The sequence below is a fragment of the Panthera tigris genome, chromosome A1 (genome assembly GCF_018350195.1).
Source record: "Panthera tigris isolate Pti1 chromosome A1, P.tigris_Pti1_mat1.1, whole genome shotgun sequence".
Classification (NCBI taxonomy): Eukaryota; Metazoa; Chordata; class Mammalia; order Carnivora; family Felidae; genus Panthera; species Panthera tigris.
In genome coordinates, this window is record NC_056660.1 from 125,904,645 (window position 1) to 125,929,552 (window position 24,908).

Genomic DNA, 24,908 nt, shown 5'->3' on the forward strand with positions numbered 1-24,908 from the left:
CTTTTGTTTCCTTTGCAGTGCAGAGCTTTTTATCTTCATGAGGTCCCAATAGTTCATTTTTGCTTTTAATTCCCTTGCCTTTGGAGATGTGTCAATTAAGAAATTGCTGCGGCTGAGGTCAAAGAGGTTTTTTCTTGCTTTCTCCTCTATGGTTTTGATGGTCTCCTGTCTCACATTCAGGTCCTTCATTCATTTTTAGTTTATTTTTGTGTATGGTGTAAGAAAATGGTCTAGTTTTATTCTCCTGCATGTTGCTGTCCAGTTCCCCCAGCCCCATTTGTTAAAGAGACTGTCTTTTTCCATTGGATACTCTTTCCTGCTTTGTCAAAGATTAGTTGGCCATACATTTTTGAGTCCATTTCTGGGTTCTCTATTCTATTCTAATGGTCTATGTGTCTGTTTTTGTGCCAATTCCATAATGTCTTGATTATTACAGCTTTGTAGTAAAGGCTGAAGTCTGGGATTGTGATGCCTCCCTCTTTGGTTTTCTTCTTTAATATTACTTTGGCTATTTGGGGTCTTTTGTGGTTCCATACAAATTTTAGGAGTGTTCTAGCTTTGAGAAGAATGCTGGTGTAATTTTGATTGGGATTGCATTGAATGTGTAAATTGCTTTGGGTACTATTGACATTTTAATATTTAATAAATAAATTTATAAATAAATAAATATATATAAATAAATAAATAAATAAATTTAATAAATAAGAATATTTATTCTTCCCATCTACGAGCATGAAATGTTTTTCCCTTTCTTTGTGTCTTCTTCAATTCCCTTTATAAGCTTTCTTTAGTTTTCAGCATACACATCTTTTAAATCTTTGGTTAGGTTTATTCCTAGGTCTTTTATGGTTCTTGGTGCAATTGTGAATGGGATCAGTTTCTTTATTTTTCTTTCTGTTGCTTCATTATTGGTGTATAAAAATGCAACCAATTTCTGTATGTTGATTTTGTACCCTGAAACTTTGCTGAATTCATGTATCAGTTCTAGCAGATAGATGCTAGCAGTTCTAGCAGATAGATCCACTTTTGGTGGAGTCTGTTGGGTTTTCCACGTAGAGTATCATGTTGTCTGTGAAAAGTGAAAGTTTAACTTCATCTTTGCCAATTTGAATGCCTTTGATTTCATTTTGTTGTCTAATTGCTGATGCTAGGACTTCCAACGCTATGTTAAACAACAGTGATGAGAGTGTACGTCCCTGTCGTGTTCCTGATCTCAGGGGGACACCTCTCAGTTTTTCCCCATTGAGGATGATATTAGTTGTGGGCTTTTCATAAATAGCTTTTATGATGTTTAAGTATGTTCCTTCTATCCCAACTTTCTTGAGGGTTTTTATTAAGAAAGCATCCTGTGTTTTGTCAAATGCTTTTTCTGCATTGATTTACAGGATCATCTTATTCTTACCTTTTATTAATGTGATGTATCACGTTGATTGATTTGTGAATATTGAACCAGCCCTGCAGCCCAGGAATGAATCCCACTTGATCATGGTGAATAATTCTTTTTATATGCTGTTGAATTCGACTTGCTAGTGTCTTGTTGAGAATTTTTGCATCCATATTCATTAGGGATATTGACTTGTAGTTCTCTTTTTTTTGCTGGGTCTCTGTCTGGTTTGGGAATCAAAATAATGCTGGCTTCTTAGAAAGAGTCTGGAAGTTTTCCTTCCCTTTCTATTTTTTGGAACAGCTTGAGAAGAATAGGTATTATTTCTGCTTTAAATGTCTGGTAGAATTCCCCAGGGAAGCCATCTGGTCCAGGACTCTTATTTGTTGGGAGGTTTTTGATAACTGATTCAATTTCTTTACTAGTTATGGGTCTGTTCAAATTTTCTATTTCTTCCCATTTCAGTTTTGGTAGTGTGTGGGTATTTAGGAATTTGCCCATTTCCTCAAGGTTGTCCAGTTTATTGGCATATCATTTTTCATAGTATTCCCTGATAATTGTATTTCTGAGGGATTGGTTGTAATAATTCCATGTTCATTTGTGATTTTATCTATTTGGGTCATCTCCCTTTTCTTTTTCAGAAGCCTGGCTAGAGGTTTATCAATTTTGTTTATTTTTAAAAAAAACCAACTCTTCGTTTCATTGATCTGTTCTACTGGTTTTTTGTTTGGTTGGTTGGTTGGTTTTTTTTTTTTTTTTTTTTTTGGATTCTATATTATTTCTGGTCTTTATTATTTCTCTTCTTCATCAGGGTTTGGGATGTGTTTGCTATTCTGCTTCTAGTTCCTTTAGGTGTGCTGTTAGATTTTATGTTTCGGATTTTTCTTGTTTCTTGATAGGTAGCCCTGGATTGCAATGTATTTTCCTCTTAAGACTGCCATTGCTGCATCCCAAAGGGTTTGTATCGTTGTTTTTTCATTTTCATTTGTTTCCGTATATTTTTTAATTTCTTCTCTAATTGCCTGGTTGACCCATTCATTCTTTAGTAGGATGTTCTTTAACTTCCATGGTTTTGGAGGTTTTCCAGACTTTTTCCTGTGGTTGATTTCAAGTTTCAAAGCATTGTGATCTGAAAGTGTGCATGGTATGATCTCAATTCTTTTATATTTATTCAGGGCTGTTTTGTGACCCAGTATGTGATCTATCTTGGAGAATGTTCCATGTGCACTTGAGAAGAAAGAATATTCTGTCGTTTTGGGATAAAGAGTTCTAAATACATCTAAATATATCTGTCAAGTCCATCAGATCCAATATATCACTCAGGGTCCTTGTTTCTTTATTTATTCTCTATCTATATGTTCTATGCATTGTTGTAACTGGAGTATTAAAGTCTCCTGTAATTACCACATTCTTATCAATAAGGTTGCTTATGTTTGTGATTAAGTGTTTTATATATTTGGGGGCTTCCGAATTTGGTGCAAAGACATTTATAATTGTTAGCTCTTCCTGATGGATAGACCCTGTAATTAGTATATAAGCCCTTCTTCATCTCTTGTTACAACCTTTAATTTAAAATCTAGTTTGTCTGATATAAGTATGGCTACTCCAGCTTTTTTTTTTTTTTTTTTTTTTTTGACTTCCAGTAGCATGATAGATCATTCTCCGTCTGCTCACTTTCAATCTGAAGGTGTCCTCAGGTCCAAAATGAGTCTCTTGTAGACAGCAAATAGATGGGTCTTGTTTTTTTTATCCATTCTGATACCCTATGTCTTTTGGTTGGAGCATTTAGTCCATTTATATTCAGTGTTATTATAGAAAGATATGGGTTTAGAGTCATTGTGATGTCTGTAGGTTGCATGCTTGTAATGATGTCTCTGGTACTTTGTGGTCCTTGCAACATTTTACTCCCAGAGTCCTCCTTAGGATCTCTTGTAGGACTGGTTTAGTGGTGATGAATTCCTTCAGTTTTTGTTTGGGAAAACCTTTATCTCTCTAATTCTGAATGACAGGCTTGCTGGATAAAAGATTCTTGGCTGCATATTTTTCCTGTTCATCACATTGAATATTTCCTACCATTCCTTTTTGGCCTGCCAAGTTTTAGTAGATAGGTCTGCTAGTACCCTTATGTGTCTACCTTTGTATGTTAAGGCCCATTTATACCTAACTGCTTTCAGAATTCTCTCTTTATCCTTGTATTTTGCCAGTTTCACTATGATATATTGTGCAGAAGATTGATTCAAGTTACGTCTAAAGGGAGTTCTCTGTGCCTCTTTGATTTCAATGCCTGTTTCCTTCTCCAGATCAGCAAAGTTCTCAGCTATGATTTGTTCAAGCACACCTTCAGCCCCTTTCTCTCCCTTCTTCTTCTTCTGGAATTCCTGCGATACAGATATTGTTCCATATGTTGAATCACTTAGTTCTCTAATTCTCCCCTTGTAATCCTGGATTTTTTTATCTCTCTTTTCTCAGCTTCCTCTTTTTCCATAATTTTATCTTCTAATTCACCTGTTCTCCCCTCTGCCTCTTCAGTCAGCACTGTGGCCACCTCCATTTTATTTTGCGCCTGATTTATAGCATTTTTTAATTCATCATGACTATTTTATAGTCCCTTCATCTCTGTAGCAATAGAGTCTCTGCTGTCCTCTATGCTTTTTTCAAGCCCAGTGATTAATTTTATGACTGTTATTCTAAATTCTTGTTCAGTTATGTTTCTTAAATCTGTTTTGATCAATTCTTTAGCTGTCACTTCTTCCTGGAATTTCTTTTGAGGAGAATTCTTCCATTTCATCATTTTGGCTAGTTTTCTGTCCCTCACGCATTTTAAAATCTTGCTGTGTGCCCTGCACCTGTGAGCACTACTATATTAAAGGGGGGGTCATACACTGTCAAGGGCCTGGCCCTTCAGGAGGTATTATTTGGAGTGTTACTTGCTCTCTGTTGTTGTGACTTTGATTATTTTATTTCCCTACTCGTAGTGGTGTTTTGGACCCTCCATCAGGTGTGCTTTGATTTGTTCCTTGAAGTAGCCCTGTAAAGGAAAACAGCCAGATAGGAGACAAAAACACGCAAATACACAAACAAATAAAACAAACTAAAAACTAGAAACAACCCAAAAGCAGAAAACCAGAAACACCAGCTACAAGTAAAAAACAGGGTGGAGGCGGTGCTGATGGAAAAGCATATACAAAAAGAGAAATGACAGGGGAGGGGGAAAAAGAAAAAGATAAACATTGACCAGGCAGAGAGACTAAAAGGTTTAATCCAGAGAGAGAGAAAGGAAATTAAGGAAGGAGGCAGGGAAAAAGAAATGAAGATAAAGTTACTGAGGCAGAGAAACTATACAGCTTGATTATTCCAGAGAGAGAAAAAGGAAAGAAGGAGGTGTAGAACATGTATCAATAGAATGGATTAAATATGTCTGTTTAAACAAACCAATAACCAGAGTAACCAGCCTAGAGGAGGGAAGAGATAAGAAGGAGAAATGGAGGGGAGACTATATCTACATAACAAGAATTGTCCTAGAATTAATCCAATGAAAGCAGCTGCGCTGGTCTGGAGGAGGGGTCTGTCTGGTTCCACAGCAACTACTACTGCTCCAGTAGATATGCAGTTACCCAGCGTGGAGGGGCAGAGGGGTGTGGTTTGGTGTAGGTGGGTCCCGCCTCCACTGTGAGCCCTGGGGACTCATCCCTGAGGCCCCACCTTGGTGGCCTTGGTGGTGATGGGGAGAAAAATGATGACCCCCACCCCCCAGTCTCCTTTGGAGCCATCCTCACTGTGCCATGGACACAGACGAGGTTGTCTCACTCTGCCGACTCCCCTGCCCCCGTGCTTGGCTAGGATTTAAACTCCCACTCCCTGCGCACCAGCACTGGGGAGGTGCCTCCCAGTGCCTCCAGATATGTGGTCCCAGTTGGTTTTGTCCTGTGCCACAGCACTTCAGGAGAGGGTGACAGTTTCTCCAGCTGTGGACTGTGCCCCTGACCTACCACCGAACACAGATGTGGCTCTCCTCCTCCCCAGGTGCGCGAACAGGGCAGCTAGCCCCAGTCCAAAGAAAGCCCCACAGTTAGAGATGGGAATCCCTCTCCGTCCCAGTCCAAGGTTTTTTCTCTTGTCAACATACAGTCCTACACTGCCCCAGCTGCTCTTTCTCTTCCCTTTGTCTCTCCACAGAAGGGGATCCCTCCCCTCAATGCCTACCTGACCCTTTTTATCTCCCCCAGTTGGTAGTCACCCACCTATGGCCCATCAGGTTTCTCTCTGGCCCAGTGTCTCTCTGGTAGACTCGGTCTCTTTTCCTCCCAGACTCTTGGGTTCAAAGTCCTTTGGCTTCAGCCCTTCTTTGTTTGAGAGACACAGACCTACTTCTCTGCTGTGTTGGCCTCCCTCCAGATATAAAAGGTTATTAATGAAATTAAACTCCTTTCCAGTCCTGCTGGTCCATACATCTGTTTTGTGTAAGCCAGTTTGAGTTGTGGCTGTGTCCCTTATGGCAGAGAAGTTCCAACACATATTCCATAAAGCCTATCCTAAGACATTCTAAAAGCATAGTGCAAAAATAAAAATAGTAAATTAAATAAATATGATGTAAGAGTCACAGTTTTTGTCACAAGCAAATGATGGGTCCTATTGAAGCTTATGTTGCATCATTTTTTTTTAAATCAAGACTTTAGTTTTTTAGAGCAGTTTTAGGTTCACAGCAAAATTGAGGCGAAGGTACTAAGACTTCCCATATAACCCCTGCCCCCACACATGCAGGGCTGCCCCCATTATCAACACCCCCCACCCAGAAGAGTGCTGCACTTGTTACTGTTGATGAACCTCCACTGTCACATCATTATCACCCAGAGTCAATGTTTACATTATAGTTCACTTTTGGTGTAGTACATTCCATGAATTTGGACAAATATATGATGTAATTTATCCATCATTATGGATACACAGTATCTTTTACTGCCCTGCAAAGGCTTCTGTGCTCTACTTTTTCATAGCTTTCCCCTTCCCCAACCCCTAACAACCACTGATCTTTTTATAGTTTTGCCTTTCCCAGAATGCCGTATAGTTGGAATCATATAGTAGGTAGCCTTTTTAGATTGGCTTCTCCTCACTAATTAATGTGCATTTTAGGTTCCTCCATACATGTTTATGGCTTGGTAGCTCATTTTTTATCAGCACTGAATAATATTTCATTGTCTGGATGTACCACAGTTTATCCTCAGCCGCTAAAGGACAACTCGGTTGCTTCCAGGCTTTGGAAATTATTAATAAAGCTGCTTGGGCAGGTTTTTTGTGGACATAAGTTTTTAATTGTTTTGAGTAAATACCAAGGAACACGATTGCTGTATCAATGGTAAGAGTATGCTTAGTTCTGTAAGAAACTGCAAAGATTTTGCACCATTTGTAAGCCTAAGCACAGAAGGTTCCAGTGAGCCTGGCCCTCTTACTCCTGTGCACTTGGCTTGTCTTGACAGTATGCTTCCAGGATACTTGAAGGCCCTTTTTTACTCTCACAGAAATGTTCTTCTTTGACCAACCCCTATAGGCCATGCTTAGAAGCAGAAAATACAAAGCACCCCCTGGCTTTCACCTTATCTCTCCTGGACATCCATGTCTGATCCATGTTAGGGCCCCACCAGCTACCTAACAATGAGCTATATATTCTCATGGCACTTTTTAGATGGTTGTCCCACTGACACTCCAGCCTACCAGAAGGGGCTTTGTTTGCAGTCAGGGATACTGGGACTTTCCAAAACTAAAGATACATACATAGGTGGTAAAACTATTCCAAAGAAAAAGCAGATTAATTAACAGAAAAATGTGGATCATTTGTATTCTGGAGATGAGGGATAATATCACAGGATAGGGAAAATTGGAGCTTCCAAAGTAGTGGTGATTTTCAGTTTTTCCACCCAACTGTTAATACATTGGTGCTTTTTAGAATATATGTATGTGTGTGTATAAACATATACATAAACATGTTTGTGTATAAATATGGAATATAGATATATATGTATATGCATATACATGTATGTTTTATTAACTCTGGTGTGTGTTTATGTTTAACAGCAAAAACACTGTTGCTTTAGCTCAAAGGTTATTCTCTCAGATTCATCCCTGTTGCTTTCATTTATTCACTCAGCCAACATTTATTGAACTTCTTCACATGACATGATACACACTGCTAGAAATAGAGCAGTGAATAAGACATGATCCCTGTTCTTATTAAATTAACACTCATAAGGTAAGGGAATAAAAGAATAAACATATATACATACATATATATATATATGTGTATATATAAAATATATAAAAGTATTAGTACTACAGGCTCTGATGAAAATAAATGATATGTTGCGAAAGCCAAAGAGAAGGAGGGGAGGGTGTGAGAGGGGATGGGAGACAGTGTAGGGATGGACTTTAGAGTGGGATGCTCCAACAAAGCATCCCTAAGGAGGTGACATTTGAGAGGAAGCCGGAAGGAGGGGTGTGCAGGCGTAGGAAGATCTGGGAGAATACAATTGAATTAAAAGGAGCAACTGATGCAGGGCCTTTGGCAGGAAGGAACTAGAAGAGTTGAAGGGTTAGAGAGAAGACAGTGTCTCGGGCTGCGTGAGAGTGAGGAGAGAGGAGACAACAACAAGCAGGGGCTAGACCTTGAAAAGCCTTACCGCCTGTGGTAGGGGTTGGGATTTAACTCCCAGACTATAAGGAACCACTCAATGGTCTTACGCAGGGGGCTGATGTAGGATTTATACTTGAGATGTAACACTCTATCAAGTTTCAGATACAGCACTGTAGGATGACCACATTAGGAGGAAGAAGACCAGTAAATTGCTCAGGCAAGAGATTAGGAGGTTTGGAATAAAGGTATACCCTTGCATATACAGAGCCCTGGGTAGACTCTATATGGAATAGCACTAAGTCCGGTCACAGCTAAACGTAAGACCATTTTTGTCATTCTCCGTGACAGTAACAAGGGCCACCATGCTCAGGCCCCATTGTGAGTATGTCACTTTCCTATGAAATGTTCAGAAAAAAGATTCTTTTTTTTTAATTTTTTTTTGGTGGTTTGTTTTTGGTGTTTTTTGTTTTTTTGTTTGTTTGTTTGTTTGAGAGTGAGTAGGGGATTGGCAGAGAGAGAAGGAGACAGAATCCCAAGCAGCCTCCATGCTGTCAGCACAGAGCCTATTGTGGGGTTCGAATCCACAAACCATGAGACTGTGACCTGAGCCAGAATCAAGAGTGGGATGCTTAACTGACTGAGCCACCCAGGTGCTGCCAGAAAAAAATATTCTTCGTCATGGGCTTTCTGATCTTGCATGTCAGTTCTCTCATTTTTATACCTCCTCCATTACTTTCTAAGAACTCTCATACTTCCTTAGAACCCAAGAAAAGCTCTCCTCCAGCCACCAAACTTATTTACCCCCACCAGCTGAGCCACCACCTGTAGCGCAGGTCAAATATTCTGAAAGAGAGAGGGATTCAACTGTGTACCATTGGGAATAAAGCAGGTTTTAATCTGGGACTTCTCAGGAATTTGGTTACATAAAGAAAGAGTAAAAGGGCAGTTCATAATACTAATACTTTAGTGCTTTTAACCTCTGTTAAAAGCACCAGGTCTGGATTCAAGTCACATGGTCTGAGTTTGAATTCAGACTCTGGCTCAAGCTCTATGATGGCCAATAGGTAATTTGGTCCCTCAATGCCTCAGTTTCCTCACCTCCTATCCAGTGCGTAAAACCCATCTTTATGCTTTTTGTGAGAATTAAAAAAGAAAATTCATATAAGGGGCCCAGAGGGCACTGGGACACATGCTCAAGGGTGAAGTAGATGTGAACTATTAGTGCCATTGCAGCCAGCGTACAAATTCCTAGGTGTTTTTAATAACATGTATTTCTCCAATGAACCTTGAGCACTTTCCAGATTTTTTTTTCTTGTAACATTATCTCTCAAGTTCCATTTTTATAGTAAAGAAAATTAAAGGGGCACTTGGGTGGTTCAGTCAATTAAGCATCCCGACACTTGGTTTTGGCTCAGGTCATGATCTCTCAGTTTCGTGAGTTCAAGCCCCACATCAGGCTCTACGCTGACAGTGTGGAGCCTGCTTGAGATTCTCTCTCTCCCTCTTTCTGCTCTCCCTACCCTTGCACTGTGTCTGTCTTTCTTAGAAATAGATAAACTTTAAAAAGAAAGAAAACTGAAGAGTTGAGTGGTTGATTGGAGATCATACAGCAGAGTCCTAGGATTTTAGTTCATAAAAGACCTGAGTGCTCAATACTGCTGGGAACTTCCTACCTGAGGAGCTTTTTAAAAAACTACTGATGTTTCAGACACCTGGGTGGCTCAGTTGGTTGAGCGTCCAACTTTGTCTCAGGTCATGATTTCACAGTTCATGGGTTCGAGCCCCACGTCAGGCTCTGTGCTGACAGCTCAGAGTGGGGGAGCCTGCTTTGTATTCTGTGTCTCCCTCTCTCTCTGTCCTGTCCCTGCTCATGCTCTGTCTCTCTCTGTCTCTCAAAGATGAATAAACATTTAAAAATTAAAAAAAAAAACCCTATTGATGTTTAGTTATACCCTTAGATATTTTTGCTTTAATTTTTGTGGACCGGAACCCAAGCATCAATATCTTTAAAAGCTCCTCAGGAGATTTTAGTGAAGAACTATAGTTAAGACCAATGACCTTGGAGTGTCTGCATGGCTCAGTCAGTTAAGTGTCCGACTTTGGCTCAGGTCATGATCTCAGGGTTCGTGGGTTCGAGCCCTGTGTAGGGCTCTGGGCTGACAGCTCAGAGCCTGGAGCCTGTTCTGGATTCTGTGTCTCACTCTCTCTGCCCCTTCTCTCTCTCTCTTTCAAAAATAAATAAACATTAAAAAAAGAACCAATTACCCGCTAAAATCCATTTTGCAGATGAGAAAATTGAGATTCTCTGTGATAGAATGACTGGCCCAAGCTAGTTAATAATGTCAGAGATAGGGATGGACTCTGAAGACGAAAAGGAGATAGTCTTAAAATTCTAGTAAATTAACCAATAAAAGGCATATATCATGGTGAGAGTTATGTCTCCTAAGAAAGAACAACATGACTTTAGCCTGTTCTATGATTAATGTACCTATAAGGAAGCACAGACAATGGGTTCAGAGAAACTCATGTGGGAGTACCTGACAGCTTACTTGAGGCCATTAACCGCTTATGCCCCATGCACTTCAGCTGTTGCTTTCTGGGTGAATGTTCATTGGTCATCTGAAGCTGAATTGCCTTCTGAAGTTTGTTTCCTAGAGGGAGAAAAGGGGACCCTGCTTATCAGGGCCTTTTCAGACAGGTCCCTAGCCCCTACCCACTCTGGGAATATTTGGCTAGTTATTTTATTCACCTCCTATTACTCCTCATGGGAATAGAGTTACACAGGACATCATCTCAGGTAGGGAGGGTAAATCTATAGAAGTTACTATTCTCTGCTTCTCCTATTTTCTCACTCAGAATCAGTGTACATGGGATATTTTTCAAGGTCTTAATGCAAAGGATTTAGAGTTGTGCCTTCCTCTTTAAGCTAACCTACCGCCCCAGTGCCCCCCTCCTGCCAGGTGTGAAATGGTTACGCTGGTCTTCACTGTCCTGTATGTGGGAGAGAGTGTCTGCTAGGCTCCACTTCTCACATCCAGGCTGACTTTTGGGTGAAGTTTCAAACTATAGCCAGTTACTTAAAATTGGTGATCTGTTATGCCTCTCAACATTTACTGAAGAAGTTGGCAGAAGCTAACAATGATTTGGTATCTGCTGTTAACTCTATTTTACATTGCCTTCCTCAACTGAACAGAAACTCTGTTGAAATAGTTAACAGTTACCTGACTTGTGAAATCATATCCACAGTCTAAGATGATTGGGGAGTCTTTTTACCATAGGAGTGCTAAATTATTCAGCTTTCAATTTTAGTCATGTTTTCAGTGGTTTTTTTTTTTTTCTTAATGAATGATTGCTCAGTTTTCCCAATGTTTGTTTATTTCATTCTGAAGGAAAAAAAGGGGAAAACACTGGGGGAGGGAGGGAGTGTTGTTCAACTGAAGCTGAAGCAAGCTTTAAGTCATGTTATCTGATCTGTGTAGCAATTAGGAAAGACTCATGATGAAAAGAGGGAGTTGGACTAAAAGGAAGTGTATGCTACACTTGAAAACCGGTTTCAAAAATCCTCTTCTGAATGCAACGAACATTTATATTGTTCATTTGTACTTGGTAGAACTTGAAGGAAGCTAAGGGATCACCCAATCCATTGTTGTCTTATGGATGAAGAAAGCAAGACTGAGAAGTTCTGTTACTTGCCCAAGATGCCAGAATTATTTCTTTTAGGTAAAACTGCTTTGTACTTATCTATTTTTAAGTTGAACATGATTTTTCAGCACCTCATCTTTAAGTCAAGGTGTGCCAATGAAAGACCATTTATATAATCTCAGAAAGTAAAAATTCCCTACTTTGACTGGGCTGGAGCCCAAGATTCATTACTAACTCCCCTCTTTCTTACCACCAGCCTTACCAACCTCCAGACTCAAGAAACTCTAGATAAATTTGGAATTCAATGAGCTGAAAGTCTGCCTATAGTTGAACAAAGTGTTTCTCCATCCAAATGAGTAGACCAGACCAGTCTACCAAAGGAGATGGTAATCTGAATGAATAAAAAACATATCTTAGAGATATTAGATAGATTATCTCAACTTTTTGTGACTTTTTAAAGAATTGTCTTATCATACATTCCCAATTTCTTTCAATTAACATACAGTTTGCATAGAGTGCCCAAATCATAAATAGAGAGCGTGATGAATGGTTATATATAACCACCACAAAGATCGAGATATAGAACGTTTCTGGCATCTGAGAAGGCTCCCAGTCTATAGTAATCACCATTTTGCTGTCTTCTACCATCATCTGTTTGTAGATAAGCTTTCCATGGTTTAAGAATGGAATCTTACAGTCTGTACTCTTTTGTGCATCACTCTTTAAAGTCTACATTATATTTCTGAGATCCATCTATGTTGTTGTAATCTATTAGTAGTTCAAGTTTTTTATTGCTATATGTAGTATTCAGTTTCATGAATTTATCATGTTCTCTTTACCCACTGTATTGTTGAGGGACCTTTGAAATGTTTCTAAAGCATTAGGATATTTTGAATTTAAAGCAGTTATAAACAGAAATGGCCCTCATTTCTGTTAAGTATATACCTAGGAGTGAAATTCCTAGGCCTTTTTGTTTTTTTGTTTTTCTTACATTATCAGTTTTGTTTGTTTTTGTTTGGGTTTTTGTTTTTGTTTTGTTTTGTTTTAGCCCTGGACTGTAATCAGACTTTTCTAAGTTGGCCAATGAACCATAACAATGTACCTCTCTTTAGGCCTGACATGAGTTTCAGGGGGCAGATTTCACAGTTTAGAATGGAACACCAATAAGGTACTATCTTTCATGGTTCATTCCCAGCAGCCCTTCATAACCTCCTTCCCTCAGGGGTTTTTGCCTGGAACCCTTCTATTCTGCCTTGATTAACTCCCTTTTATTTTATGAGACTTAGCTCAGGTTGTGCCTTCCCTGACCATTCTGAAATGGATGTCTCTTTTCCTTACTCCCCACTTATAATACTCCCCATTTATAAGCAGAGAGGACTCTCTGCTTAAGTGTGTCCTTCCTAGCCCTTATCACCTTGATCTGAAATGACCTGTGGATACAGCAGCCTCTTCCAGGAGGTTTCATTGCTACAAGGCAGTTCGTTCATTATGGCATCCCCGCTGCTTAGCACAGGCACGATGCCTGGCACAATGTCAGTCCCCAATCTGTGTTGACAGTATTGCTCTTCTGATGTCTGGTTGGTGTTTCAGCAATGAAGTCTTCTTCTTTTAAATCCCCTGATACAAGGGAAATCCTCTGGAGTTGAGAAACTTCCAATGCAATTTAAAAGGCAAAATTTCCATTGCTTTATGATCTCGTCTTTTTAATTCAGCATTTTCCATTTTTATACTCTGTGGAGTTGGTCTCTGAGAAATGCTGCTAAATAAGAGATCTATGTGGGAAACCTGTTACTCATCCAAGCAAGCCAGCAAGTGTAGTGGTTTAGTACACAGGTGCCGGAGGCAGCCTGCCAGGCCACCCTGGGTGGGTGATGATGTTACCACCCTGCTTCCATTTCCTCCTCTGTACCATAGGGTGAAGAGCAGCCCTATTCTCTGGAGTTGTTGTCAGAATTCACTGAGGAGTACACCAAACGTTTAGGAGACTTACTGAGTGTCCAGAATGTGCCGGTTACTATTATTAAAGAGTTTTTCTTTCTACCTACTAGAGAATCACAGAAATAGCACAACTCAGAATATACTTACTTGGGGAAATTCCTGTGTCATCAACTTAAAGAATATGAACACTTTCTGATCCAAAATTGGGACACTGGCTTGACAAGTATAAATGTAACTTGCGGCGATGGGACATAATATTTCAAAGGAGGACTCTTTTAGCAATCCCGCGAGCAAACAAATCAACAAGACCTCTATGTAACTACATTTTAAAATCTCTGTTTTTAAAAAAATTTTAAGTGCAAGTGCAAAAATGACTCTTATTGACTGTGAAGTGAGGACTGCACCTTTTATTTATATTGCACAAACAAAAAAAGCATCTGGGCTTCATGCATCATTTTCTGATCATTTTCTGATTTAGTTGGAGAATTATTACTTGATAACAAGAAGAGCTGAGCTTCCTTTTTTAAAATCTCATGCCATTTATCTTAATTCTGGTGCATCTGATAAGAACTTCCTCTAGAGCCAGGAAACTTTGCAAGTATGAAATAATCTGAAAGGAGGACGTAAAGAAGGAAGTAACTGACCAAAGCAAAAAAGGGGAACATCAAAGCAGGTTTAACCAAAAGAACAGAAGGGAGCTTGGCACAGCAGTCTCAAGGTAAGAACCTGATTTAAGGTGTGTGGCTAATGAACAACTGTAAGAAACAAATTCATTTTAAATCATCAGTGACTTTTTTTATGTTACCAGACACAGTTTTTAGATGGCCTTTGGTGGTGATAGGGGGAAATATCAGTTTACAAACGGAGGGTGATGTTAGTGTCTTTACCAGTATATATGCTTACACGTGTAAGATTAGGCTTTTCCAAACACAAGGACAATATCTGCCTTTGAAAATTCCAGAAGTCTATCAACCACTTGTAATTTTAGGACAAATGAATAATTGTTAGTCTGTTGGAACTGCTTTCAAGAATGAAACAGTCTTCTGTAAGATTGGGCAAAGTTAGGCTTACTGGGATGTTAAGCTATCTTTGAAGGGCTCTTGTTTAACACATGGTTTTCATTCTAGTGGGTCTTTCCTTTTTGCCTCTCAGAGTTTTTCCTGTTAAGTTATTTTAGAGAAAGGAAAAGGATGCATTTTTTCTCCTGTAAGAAGTTTTCTTGTGTTTATTTCAGTAAGTACTTCTTTTGACAAACAGTTTTAATATTTGAAATGTTCTGGAGTGCCTACATAGAAGAAAATAGATGGTAAAAATAAATTCTCCTCTTGGAAATTGAGAGGGCAATTTATTACCTTATCCTCAGCAATAGTTAGCCTTCCCCACTTTTGTTGCAAGCCTAGCACCTTTTAATAAGGTGATTAATTTTAATCTATATTTGAAATTCTGTTCAAATGTGCTAACAAATTTTTACTTAAACGAGTAATCACTTTTAACATAAAATATCTTACATATGATTGGTTCTCATCTGCTTTAGAAAGGAAATGAGATCCTAATGGTTAAAGTCATTTGCCAAATATTTGCCTTGACATAAGCATTGTGTCTGACCTTATAAAGGAGAGAATTTACCACGATTATAAAGAGATTAAAAGATGTCTAGATCCGGGCTATCTGTCCATATAGTTTTATCAAATAAATTATATAAAAGATAACTGCATCTCATATGTAATTTGGTATTTTGTGTGACATGCCAAACTGAAAATTTGCACATTGATGTATTCCAATGGTGAAAAAATTTAGAAAACTTTACTGTCTTGTGTGAATACTCACTGAAAGCAGGGCTCAACTTTGTGGGGTTTCCTTTTACCTGTTTATTGTTACTGTTGTTATCCTAATGTAGTTTGCTCTATTCACTAACAAATATTTAAGAAAGTAGCTCTTCTGTGTCTAGTGCTAGATTTGGTAATGTAAAGATAAATAAGAACTCCAGCCCTCACGAATCTCAGAGCTAATCAAGCTTTAAAATTTTAGCGATAGATGTTTTTGATAGCCATTTATAGAAATGTGGGTAAGAATAGTATTTGGAGGCAAACTTTGCTTGGATCCTGATTTAGTCACTTCTTAGTTATTCAAGAAGTTACTTAAACTCTTTAATCCTCTCCTCGCTCTTCTGTAAAATGGACATAACAATAGTATCTATTTCATACAGCAGCTGTGGGATCAAAGGAGATAATCCATCTATCTAAAAGTGTTTTAAAGCTGAAGCGAAATAAGCTCTTAACTAAATATTATCAGTACTGACATTCAATAGATAATAATCATCCCACAAGCACTGTTCACAATATTGGATGACTATAGCTAACAATACTGTATTGTATATTTGAAAGTTGCTAAGAGGGTAGATCTTAAAAGTTATCATGACAGGAAAAAAATTGTAGCTATGTGAGGTGATGATCATCAGCTAAATTTAGTGCAGTGATCATTTTGCAATAATACATATGTCAAATCATCATGTTGTATATACCTTGAACAAATACAAAGTTGTATATCAATTATATCTCAATAAAACTGGAAACAATGAGGGGCGCCTGGGTGGCTCAGTTGGTTGAGCGACCGAACGGCCGACTTCGGCTCAGGTCATGATCTCAAGGTCCGTGAGTTCGAGCCCCGCGTCGGGCTCTGTGCTGACAGCTCAGAGCCTGGAACCTGTTTCAGATTCTATGTCTCCCTCTCTCTGACCCTCCCCTGTTCATGCTCTGTCTCTCTCTGTCTCAAAAATAAATAAACGTTAACAAAAAAATTTAAAACTGGAAACAAGGAAAATGGTATTAGATGTAACTATTTCTGTGTCTAGGCTAAGAACATAGAGTAATACTATTTTGTTGATAAAATCATAATACAACAACTCAATCTGGCTATAAATGCTTTTCATTTCTCTCTTCATTGCTATTTTAAAGCATTGACAGAAAACATTCTAAAATTATCTTAATTGAAATTTTTTTTTTTGCTGGAAGTTGTGAGAGCACTAGTGATAGGAAGGCTTTCAAAGTATTTTTAGATATTTTATGTAATATAAAAGAGCTATTGTCTTCTATTAAGTATAAACTATGCCCTTTAGAAGATGTATCTTAGTATATGTGCTGCCAAAGTGAGCGCTAGAAGATGTGTGTCAAGTTTTAAACTGTTGACTTAAGCAATTAGATGCTGACGTTAGGAGTCATTTGTTTCTTGACTCATTTATTTAATAAATATCAGTTGAACTCCTTTTCTGCACTAGCTGTTAATGGTGTTCTTTAGGAATATAAAGACGAAAAGACCCAACCCCCGCCCACCATTTAACCAGGTAGGAAGACACACAGTTCCCTGTAAGTTAGGCTATCATGCTCTACCAGGGAATGGATTCATTAATAGGGAAGTACAGAGGAAGGAGTGATTAAGGAAAAGACATCGTCCTTGACTGCCACAGGCATCACGGAGGAGGTGATAAGCAATGGAAATTATTGCCCATGTGTACTCGTATCGCTTCCACCTGTTGCATTCAAAGCATTGCGTTTCACTTGAAAATTATTAGCCTCATTGTCAAAAGTCATGTTGAAATCTAATTAATAAAATCACTCACACTTGGCCAGATAGAGGTTCTTCTCTTTTTCTCTCCTCACAACAGCTAGTACTTCTCTTTTGTAGCAGGAACTCACTAAGTGCTGGTGCTTAATATGGTGGTAGATATTGGCAGATTTTTTATTATGCTATGTAATAAATATAAAACTAATATGTTTTGTTATGCTATGAAATAAACACGCAATTAATATGTTCTTAATTTATAGGTGTCTGGATGGCAGATCATTCAACCTTCTCTTTCTTGAGTTGTCTACTCTGCCATTATCTTCCACTCATTTCTGCTTCATTTTGTGATTCATTTATAGAAAGGGAAGTGGAGTCGAGTAAAATCCCCCCCGACATCGTGCAAGTATACATTAATGATTGTACTGTAAAAAACATCACATACAACAAGAACGATCTTCAAAGACTCCGTTTACTCAACCTCTCCTCTAATTGTATCAGGACTTTGCCAAATGATGTTCTTTCACATCTGAAAAAGAAATGCCTGAAAGAGCTTCCAAGATTCCTTCTTAACTCTACCCTACAAGGAATTACGCTGGTCTGCACCTGTGAATTCATTAAGGGCCACACCACACTACTAAACACTGCTTGTGCAGAAATGTTGAAAAGCTGTGGAAATACTTCATTGGCCGTTTCTATAGGACTTTCCCTTCTTTTACTGTTGTTGATCTGTGGAATTGGGTGTGTTTGGCACTGGAAACACCATAACCCAGTGCAATTTACCTTACCAAGGTTTTTGCAGAGGAGAAGCAGCAGGAGAAAAGACTATGCTAAAACGCTCTCAGATCCCCTCACTGTCAGCTCAAGGCATAAAATCTCAGTTCAGACCCAAGACTATACATCTACTGGGAGAGGGGTTAACATGTATGACAACTATGAAAATGTGCAAGTCGGTCCTCCCAGAGCTAAAGAAGAAACTGATAAGGAACTATATGAGAACACTCGGCCCACCAATTTCGAGGAGCATATCTATGGAAATGAGACATCATCTCAATATTACAACTTCCAGAAGCCTAGCACTTCTGAAGTCTCTCAAGATGAAGACATATATATTCTTCCAGATTCATAACTTTTCAAAACACTGGGTTCAGTTATTAGAGGATAAATATTCACTGGGACTTTTATTGTACTTATGCCATTGTTAATCCTGTTCTTCGAGTGAAACTCAACGATCTTTTGTCTGTCTCCACCCTTCTGAACCTTCTCTCTGTGTATCACTGTGGGTTAATTCCAGGGATCCCCTTTACCCTCATTTTGCTAGATTAATTCTGCATTGTGTTATATTGATTCTTCCTTCTGTTACCTGTTATCTTTTTCTTTTATTTCTCTCTCTACCATCTTTTCTGGCTCAAGATTGCTGTCAGTCTCCTAACAAGTCTTTCTGGCTCTAGTGTCTACACATTCACCCATGATGTTGCCAGATTTATCTTCAGAAAATATTTCGAATGCTGCATCACTCCTTTGCTGAAACCTCTTAGTGTCTCCTCTTTGCAAACGACATACTATTTATAATTTTTTTTAATTTTTAAAAGGTTTTAAATTTATTTTTGAAAGAGAGAGAGAGACAGAGTACAAGTGGGAGAGGGGCAGAGGGAGAGGGAGACAGAATCCACAAAGCAGGCTCCAGGCTCTGAGCTGTCAGCACAAAGTCCAACACGGGGCTCAAACCCGTGAACCACGAGATCATGACCTGAGCCAAAGTCAGATGCTCAACCAACTGAGCCACCCAGGCGTCCCAATGTACTATTTATAATCTAACTCTAGGACTTATGATTTCCCACAGTTGGTTCCAGTTTACTTTTCCAGTGACTCCTAGTAATTTCTCACTTGACTGCTTTCCTCATAATCATATGAGAATTGCCAGACCCATCCCTCCTCCATGGCTTTGTTGGTCTGCCCCCTTTCAAGGCTGCCTCGTATGGTAACTTCTTCCACATGTCTTCTGAGTTATTCCAAACCTGCCTTTACCTTTTTCTTTTCTTATTTCCTATAGATTTTTCTGCCTGTTTAAGTCTCTGGGAATTCAAACATATGAATGTTTTCTATGGCATTTTACTATTTAATGTCATATGAGAATGTCTTAAATTCCTTGCTAAGTAATAAGGAAGTGCCTCATATTCATATTTTAACTCCAGTGCCTAGACCATTATATGAGGCAATCAGTATTGGTCAATTGACAAGAATTAAGGTGTGTATTTTGCTCAGCAGTTTGGAGAAAAATCTAATAAATTCATTCATTCAAGAAATATTTTTCAAGTACCATCTATGTACTTTTACTCAGCACATGAAAGGGGTAAAACGTATAAAGACATGGGTCTTGAATGCATATTGTCTAGTAGGAAAGAAAAGAAAATAAATAAACAAATATACTACTTCTTAAGCTGTAGTATCTTATCCCTGAAGTCTTCCTTTTATCTGCTGTCCTGAATTGATCAGGCTGAGACTCTGCAAGCTGTATTTTTCCTTTGCCAAGTGGACCCATATAGGGCTCTGTTCAAAGGGAGCACCGTGGAAGACTGGTAGACGATTGGAACCAAAAGGGACTTACTCTTTCTCCTTGCGGCCCCGGCAGGGACCATTGCCATGTAATTTACTCCAGCATCACCAGTTCTTTGCATTTTCTAGTTTCTTCCGGCATTCCCAGAATCAGCTCAATTGCACACTGTCAGAGGTAATGAGCTCACCTTAGAATCTGAGAGGCAGCTCTTCAGAGCCTCCTCTGGAGGAAACAGATGAGACCCTCTGAGCTTCAAGTCCAAGCCCGAGGCATGGGTGCTCTCTCCTGCAGTCACTGTCTTTGTGGCACCTCGGTGTCCTCTTTATATCCTTCCAGTCAACTAATACCTTTTTGCTAATTCTCTGTATTAAATTCTCCCTCTTAAACCGGTAAGCTTTCTGTTTCCCAGGGTGGACCCCAGTATACAAATAAAAATGCTTTGAAGAAAAAAAAAAAAACTTTTGTTTTTGAGAGCAATAGGGTTCGGTAGGGAAGAATTTTAATGGAATGGTCAAAAGAGGCCTCTCTGAAGACACACTTAAGATGGGACTTAAGGTGAAAGGAGTTATCCGTGAAAGTGTGAGATGGGTAGGGGTGTGAAAAGCTTTTGCATTTAATTTAGACAGGGGTGGCTGCAGTGCAGATAAAGCCATTGACATAGCTACCTTAATCTTTGGAGGAACTGCCACAGGACTTACTGATGGACTCAGTATGTAGGTTTGGTAGGGAAGGGTTAAGATTGGGGATTGTAACAGAGAAGTCTAGAAGAACCACCTTATTTCTGGCTGGAGCAGCAGGGGCAATTATAAAGCATTTCAGTGAGATGAGGAAGACTTACAGTGGAAACTGTTTTGGAGGCTGTGTCAGGCATGACTTGGGCTCCCAGTAACAGAAAAGCTGACTACATTGACTTAGACATGTACACCTTCATTTATTTCAAATAATGTGGACACTGAAGTGAGGCACTTGAAGGCTAGCGTATTAGGCTAACAGTACCATCAGCAATCCATGTTCTTTCTCTATTTTCTCTCTGCCATCCTTAGTGCTGTAAGTTTCATCCTCATTTGTATTAGCTCATGATCACCAAATGATTGTGGAACGTGCAAGCCTTACATTTGTGTTCTGGTCCTGAAGGATAAAAGGAAAAGACCACATCAGGAGATACCTATTTATATGTCATTGACCAGAATGGTGTTACATGCATACATGGATACAACCAGGTATGAGTGGAGGAGAAATTGAATTTTGACCTTTGATAGCCTCATAGGAAAGGAGCCAAGGGAAAAAGAAAGTTGTAAATAGAATTTAAGTCAGTCAACCTACTACCAAAGGGGAAAAATCAATTTTGGACCTGTTTATTCTGACATGTCCTGACACCCAAGTAAAAATCCCCAATTTGCAGTTGTATATACACATTTGAAATTTGGAGGAGAGCTCCTAAGTGGATATGTACATTTGAGAGCCATCAGCAAGCATTTAGGTGGTATCTAGAGGAACAGGGATTTATGTGATGACCTGGAGCAAAGAGTAGAGAACCAATAGAAAAAGGGATGCAATGCAGAAGTCCCCCTCAAACTGCAGTATTCTGATGTTAGGTCAATGAGGAGAATATAGCAAAGGAGCCTGAGAAAGAATGGCCAGTGAGGAGGGTTGTAAATTCTTAACGATTTTTTTTAAATTTTTTTTAACGTTTATTTATTTTTGAGACAGAGAGAGACAGAGCATGAACGGGGGAGGGGCAGAGAGAGAGGAAGACACAGAATCGGAAGCAGGCTCCAGGTTCCGAGCCATCAGCCCAGAGTCCGACGCGGGGCTCGAACTCAGGGACCGTGAGATCGTGACCTGAGTCGAAGTCCGACGCTTAGCCGACAGAGCCACCCAGGCACCCCTCTTAATGATTTTTAAGAATGGTGGTTGATACTGTGAAATATATATGTTGACACATCCGTTACAGGTCATTTTCCAGAGATAGGGTGAATATTTGATACTTGTTTATTCTCTTTGGCCAGAAAATATAGTAAAAGGACTGTGTAGAAGTATTTAGACCATAATCTTTCACCACTTCCTGTCTTGACTACTTTTTAAAAATTAATTTTAAGTTCTTTATCAATTGAAAATCTCTTCCTACTTTTCTTACTAGCAGGTTTTGGTGGGAGTGGGCAAAGGGAACAAAGGAGATTGTCATTCACCTTCTCTTTTTACAATACATACTCTTCATCCCTTCTCTGGTTTTGAGTCCCTCTTCTCTTTTTCCTTCTTTCATTTCCCATTCCTCCCTCACTTCTCCACCTCACCCTCCCCCACACACACCCTCTTTCTTCTCTCTCCGTCTCTCTCTGTGTGTCTGTCTCCTTCATATTTTTATCTGCTTCTTGCATCCTTTATTATAATATTTCTCCATCTTCCTAAAATCTGAAAAGTAAAAATGTCCTTGAGAGGTAAAAATAGTAAAATCTATCTGCATCTATTGAGAGCAGCAGTTTGTATTTGTGTTTTATTATTAGAAAAGTGACCACATGTACCACAATTAAAGGAGGAGAGATGTCAGGGGTGAGGGAAAGGAGACAGTAGCATCAAATATAATGAGTGTAGTTTTCCTGTATACTCCCAGAAATGTAGGCAAGTTCATATCCTGTGACATGCAGCTAATCTCTGTGAGACACCATGGCCAACATCCAGCAACAATGAACACCTGGCTTCTTCAGATTGCTCTCAGCCTTCAGCTTGAAACATTCACCTCAGTCTGCATTATACATCAATATAAAAGTAATAAGAATATACCCCAATAATGAGGTAGAGTAATATACCCCAATCTATTATTGGTCTCCACAGCAAAGGGGCCATTACTTAACCCACTGAAAACCTTGCTTTACAACATCTCAAGCCTTGTCATACTTTATGAATTTTCATCATTGAGTGACAAGCTATTGAACAATATTAAAATGATATTTTTACTTATGTTTTGCTTTTTCTGTTTGGGGGACGATAAACATGTCAGAAAATCACTTTGGCTGTTTTTGTTACTGTTAAGAAATGAGGATCTCAGACCAGAACAAGGGGAAAAAAAAGAGATACCGCTTCTATTTTTGACGTTCTGAGAGTCATTGACCATAGGTTGTTTTGTACTAGATTATAATCATCAGCTTTCTTTGCTCTGGAGTCAAGAATGGGAAGCTTCCAGGTAGCAGGAGACTCCTAAAAGACATCAGAGGACTGTTGTTTGTATTTTAAGGATACTATTTCAGGAAACTAAGCTCTTCTGGTCAACAAGTGAGTGAAATATGGTCATTTAATCAGGTATTGGCATCAAGAGTGATGTTCACCTCATAGCAATTTCTGGAAGAGTTTGAACAGAACTGATATTTCTTCTCTAAGTGTTTGTATCAGCCAGGCTATTTGAGCCTGGAATTTTCTATATGAGAATTTTCTAAATTCAACTTCTTTAATTGATATAGTAGTATTAAGTTATCCTTGAATGAACTCTGGTAGTTTGATCTAGTAAGTTGTTGAGTTTATTATTTTTAAGTTATTCATAACATTTCCTTATTATCTTTTTAATATCTACATATGACAATATCACCTCTCTCATTCTTGATATTGTGTCTTCTCTCTCTTTTCAAATGGTTTTATTGATTTTCTTTATTGTTTGTAGGTTTCCTATTTCATTGATTGCTGCTCTTTATTATATTTTTTTCTGCTTAATTAGCTTTAATTAGCTTATCTCCTTCTAGTTTCTTAAAGTGGAAGCTGAGGTCATTGGTTTGAGTCCTTTCTTCCTTCTCTGTGTAGATGTTTAAGACTACACATTTTTCTGAAAGTGCTGCTTTAATTGCATCTTACACATTTTGACATGTTTTTATTTCTATTCAGAAAAAATACTTTCTAATTTCCCTTTTTATTATTTTGAACCTTGGGTTATTTAGAAGTTTGTTATTTAATTTACAAATGTTTGAGAATCTTCCTTATTTTTTTACTGATTTATAATTTAAATTCACTGTGGTTAGAGAACATATTTTATATGTTTTAAATTCTTTTAGATTTGTAATTTGTTCTCTGGACTAAAATAGGGTTTATCTTGGTAAGTGTTTTATGTGAACTTGAAAACAGTGTATATTCTGCTATTGGGTGTAGTATGCTATAAATGGCATTTAGTGCCAATTAGTTCAAGGTGCTTGACAGTATGGTTCAAATCCTTTACATTATGTTTTTATTGAGATACAATTTACATGCCATAAATTTTATCTTTTTAAAGCACACAATTTAGTGGTTTTTAGTATATTCACAAAGTTGTGCAAATTTCATCACTGTCTAATTCCAGAATATTTTCATCATTCCCCAAAGAAATTCCCTTGGCAGTCATTCCCCATTTTCATTTCTTTCATCTCTTAGTTCAGCCTACTATTAACATAAATATTACAGATTGGTGGTTAAAAAAAAACATTTATTTCTCACAGTTCTAAACTCTGGGAAGTCCCAAGATCAAGGTGTCACCAAATTCAGTGTCTGGTTAGAGCTCACTTCCTGGCTCTTAGATTGCCATGTTTTCATCGTGTCCTTACATGGTGGCAGGTGGAGGGATCTCCCTGAGATCTCTTTTATAAGGGCACTAATTTTTTTTATGACCTTTTTATGACCTAACTACCTCCCAAAGTCCTACTTCCAAATACCATTACATTAGGTGTTAGGTTTAAACATATGAATTGGGGAGGACACAAATATTCAGTCATAGCACCTGGCAACCACTATTCTTTGTGTCTGTATAGATTTGACTATTCTAGTAATATAAATAGAATCATATAATATGTGCTCTTTCATGACTGACATCTTTCACTTAATATAGTATTTTAGCATATATCAGTATTTCACTCCTCTTTATGGTTGAATAATATTACATTGTAGGTATGACCATGTTACATTTGTTTATCCAGTCATCAGTTGATGGGCATTTGTGTCAACTCCTCTACACTCTTACTGATTTTTTTTTGTCTACTTACTAAGAGATGACAGTTAAATTTTCTGATTATAGTTGTGGATTTTATCTGTTTCTCCTTACACTTTTATCTTTTTTATAGCTTTTGCCTTACATATTTTAAAGTTCTATTATTTGGTGAAGAAACATTAAGTATCATTATGTCCTCTTGATTATTTGACCCCTTTGTCATTATCCAATCACAGTCTTTATACTTGGCAATAATCTTTGCTCT

At 38.4% G+C, this 24,908-nt stretch overlaps 1 protein-coding gene and 1 long non-coding RNA gene across 3 annotated transcripts in view; one reads left to right on the forward strand and one right to left on the reverse strand.

Moving 5' to 3' along the window:
• Window positions 1-14,207: 14,207 nt before the first annotated feature.
• On the forward strand, window positions 14,208-18,771 carry GAPT (GRB2 binding adaptor protein, transmembrane). 2 transcript variants are annotated; one of them, XM_007079920.3, is made up of 2 exons: window positions 14,208-14,307; window positions 17,411-18,771. In XM_007079920.3, the coding sequence occupies exon 2, from the start codon at window positions 17,419-17,421 to the stop codon at window positions 18,274-18,276; it is 858 nt and encodes a 285-aa protein (XP_007079982.2). In that variant the 5' UTR covers window positions 14,208-14,307; window positions 17,411-17,418; the 3' UTR covers window positions 18,277-18,771. The 2 variants fall into 2 exon arrangements, with proteins under 2 accessions (XP_007079982.2, XP_042815124.1); XM_042959190.1 differs by having other exon boundaries at window positions 14,245-14,307; window positions 17,510-18,771.
• Window positions 18,772-20,214: 1,443 nt separating this feature from the next.
• The window catches only part of LOC122238762, a 45,697-nt gene continuing 41,003 nt past the window's right edge, over window positions 20,215-24,908 (reverse strand). The window contains exon 3 of the long non-coding RNA XR_006217898.1: window positions 20,215-20,832. This is a non-coding gene — a long non-coding RNA (uncharacterized LOC122238762). The remainder of the gene's footprint in view (window positions 20,833-24,908) is intronic.

Coding starts and splice junctions, on each gene's coding strand:
- GAPT (XM_007079920.3), top strand. CDS start 17,419: ATGGCAGATCATTCAACCTTCTCTTTCTTGAGTTGTCTACTCTGCCAT.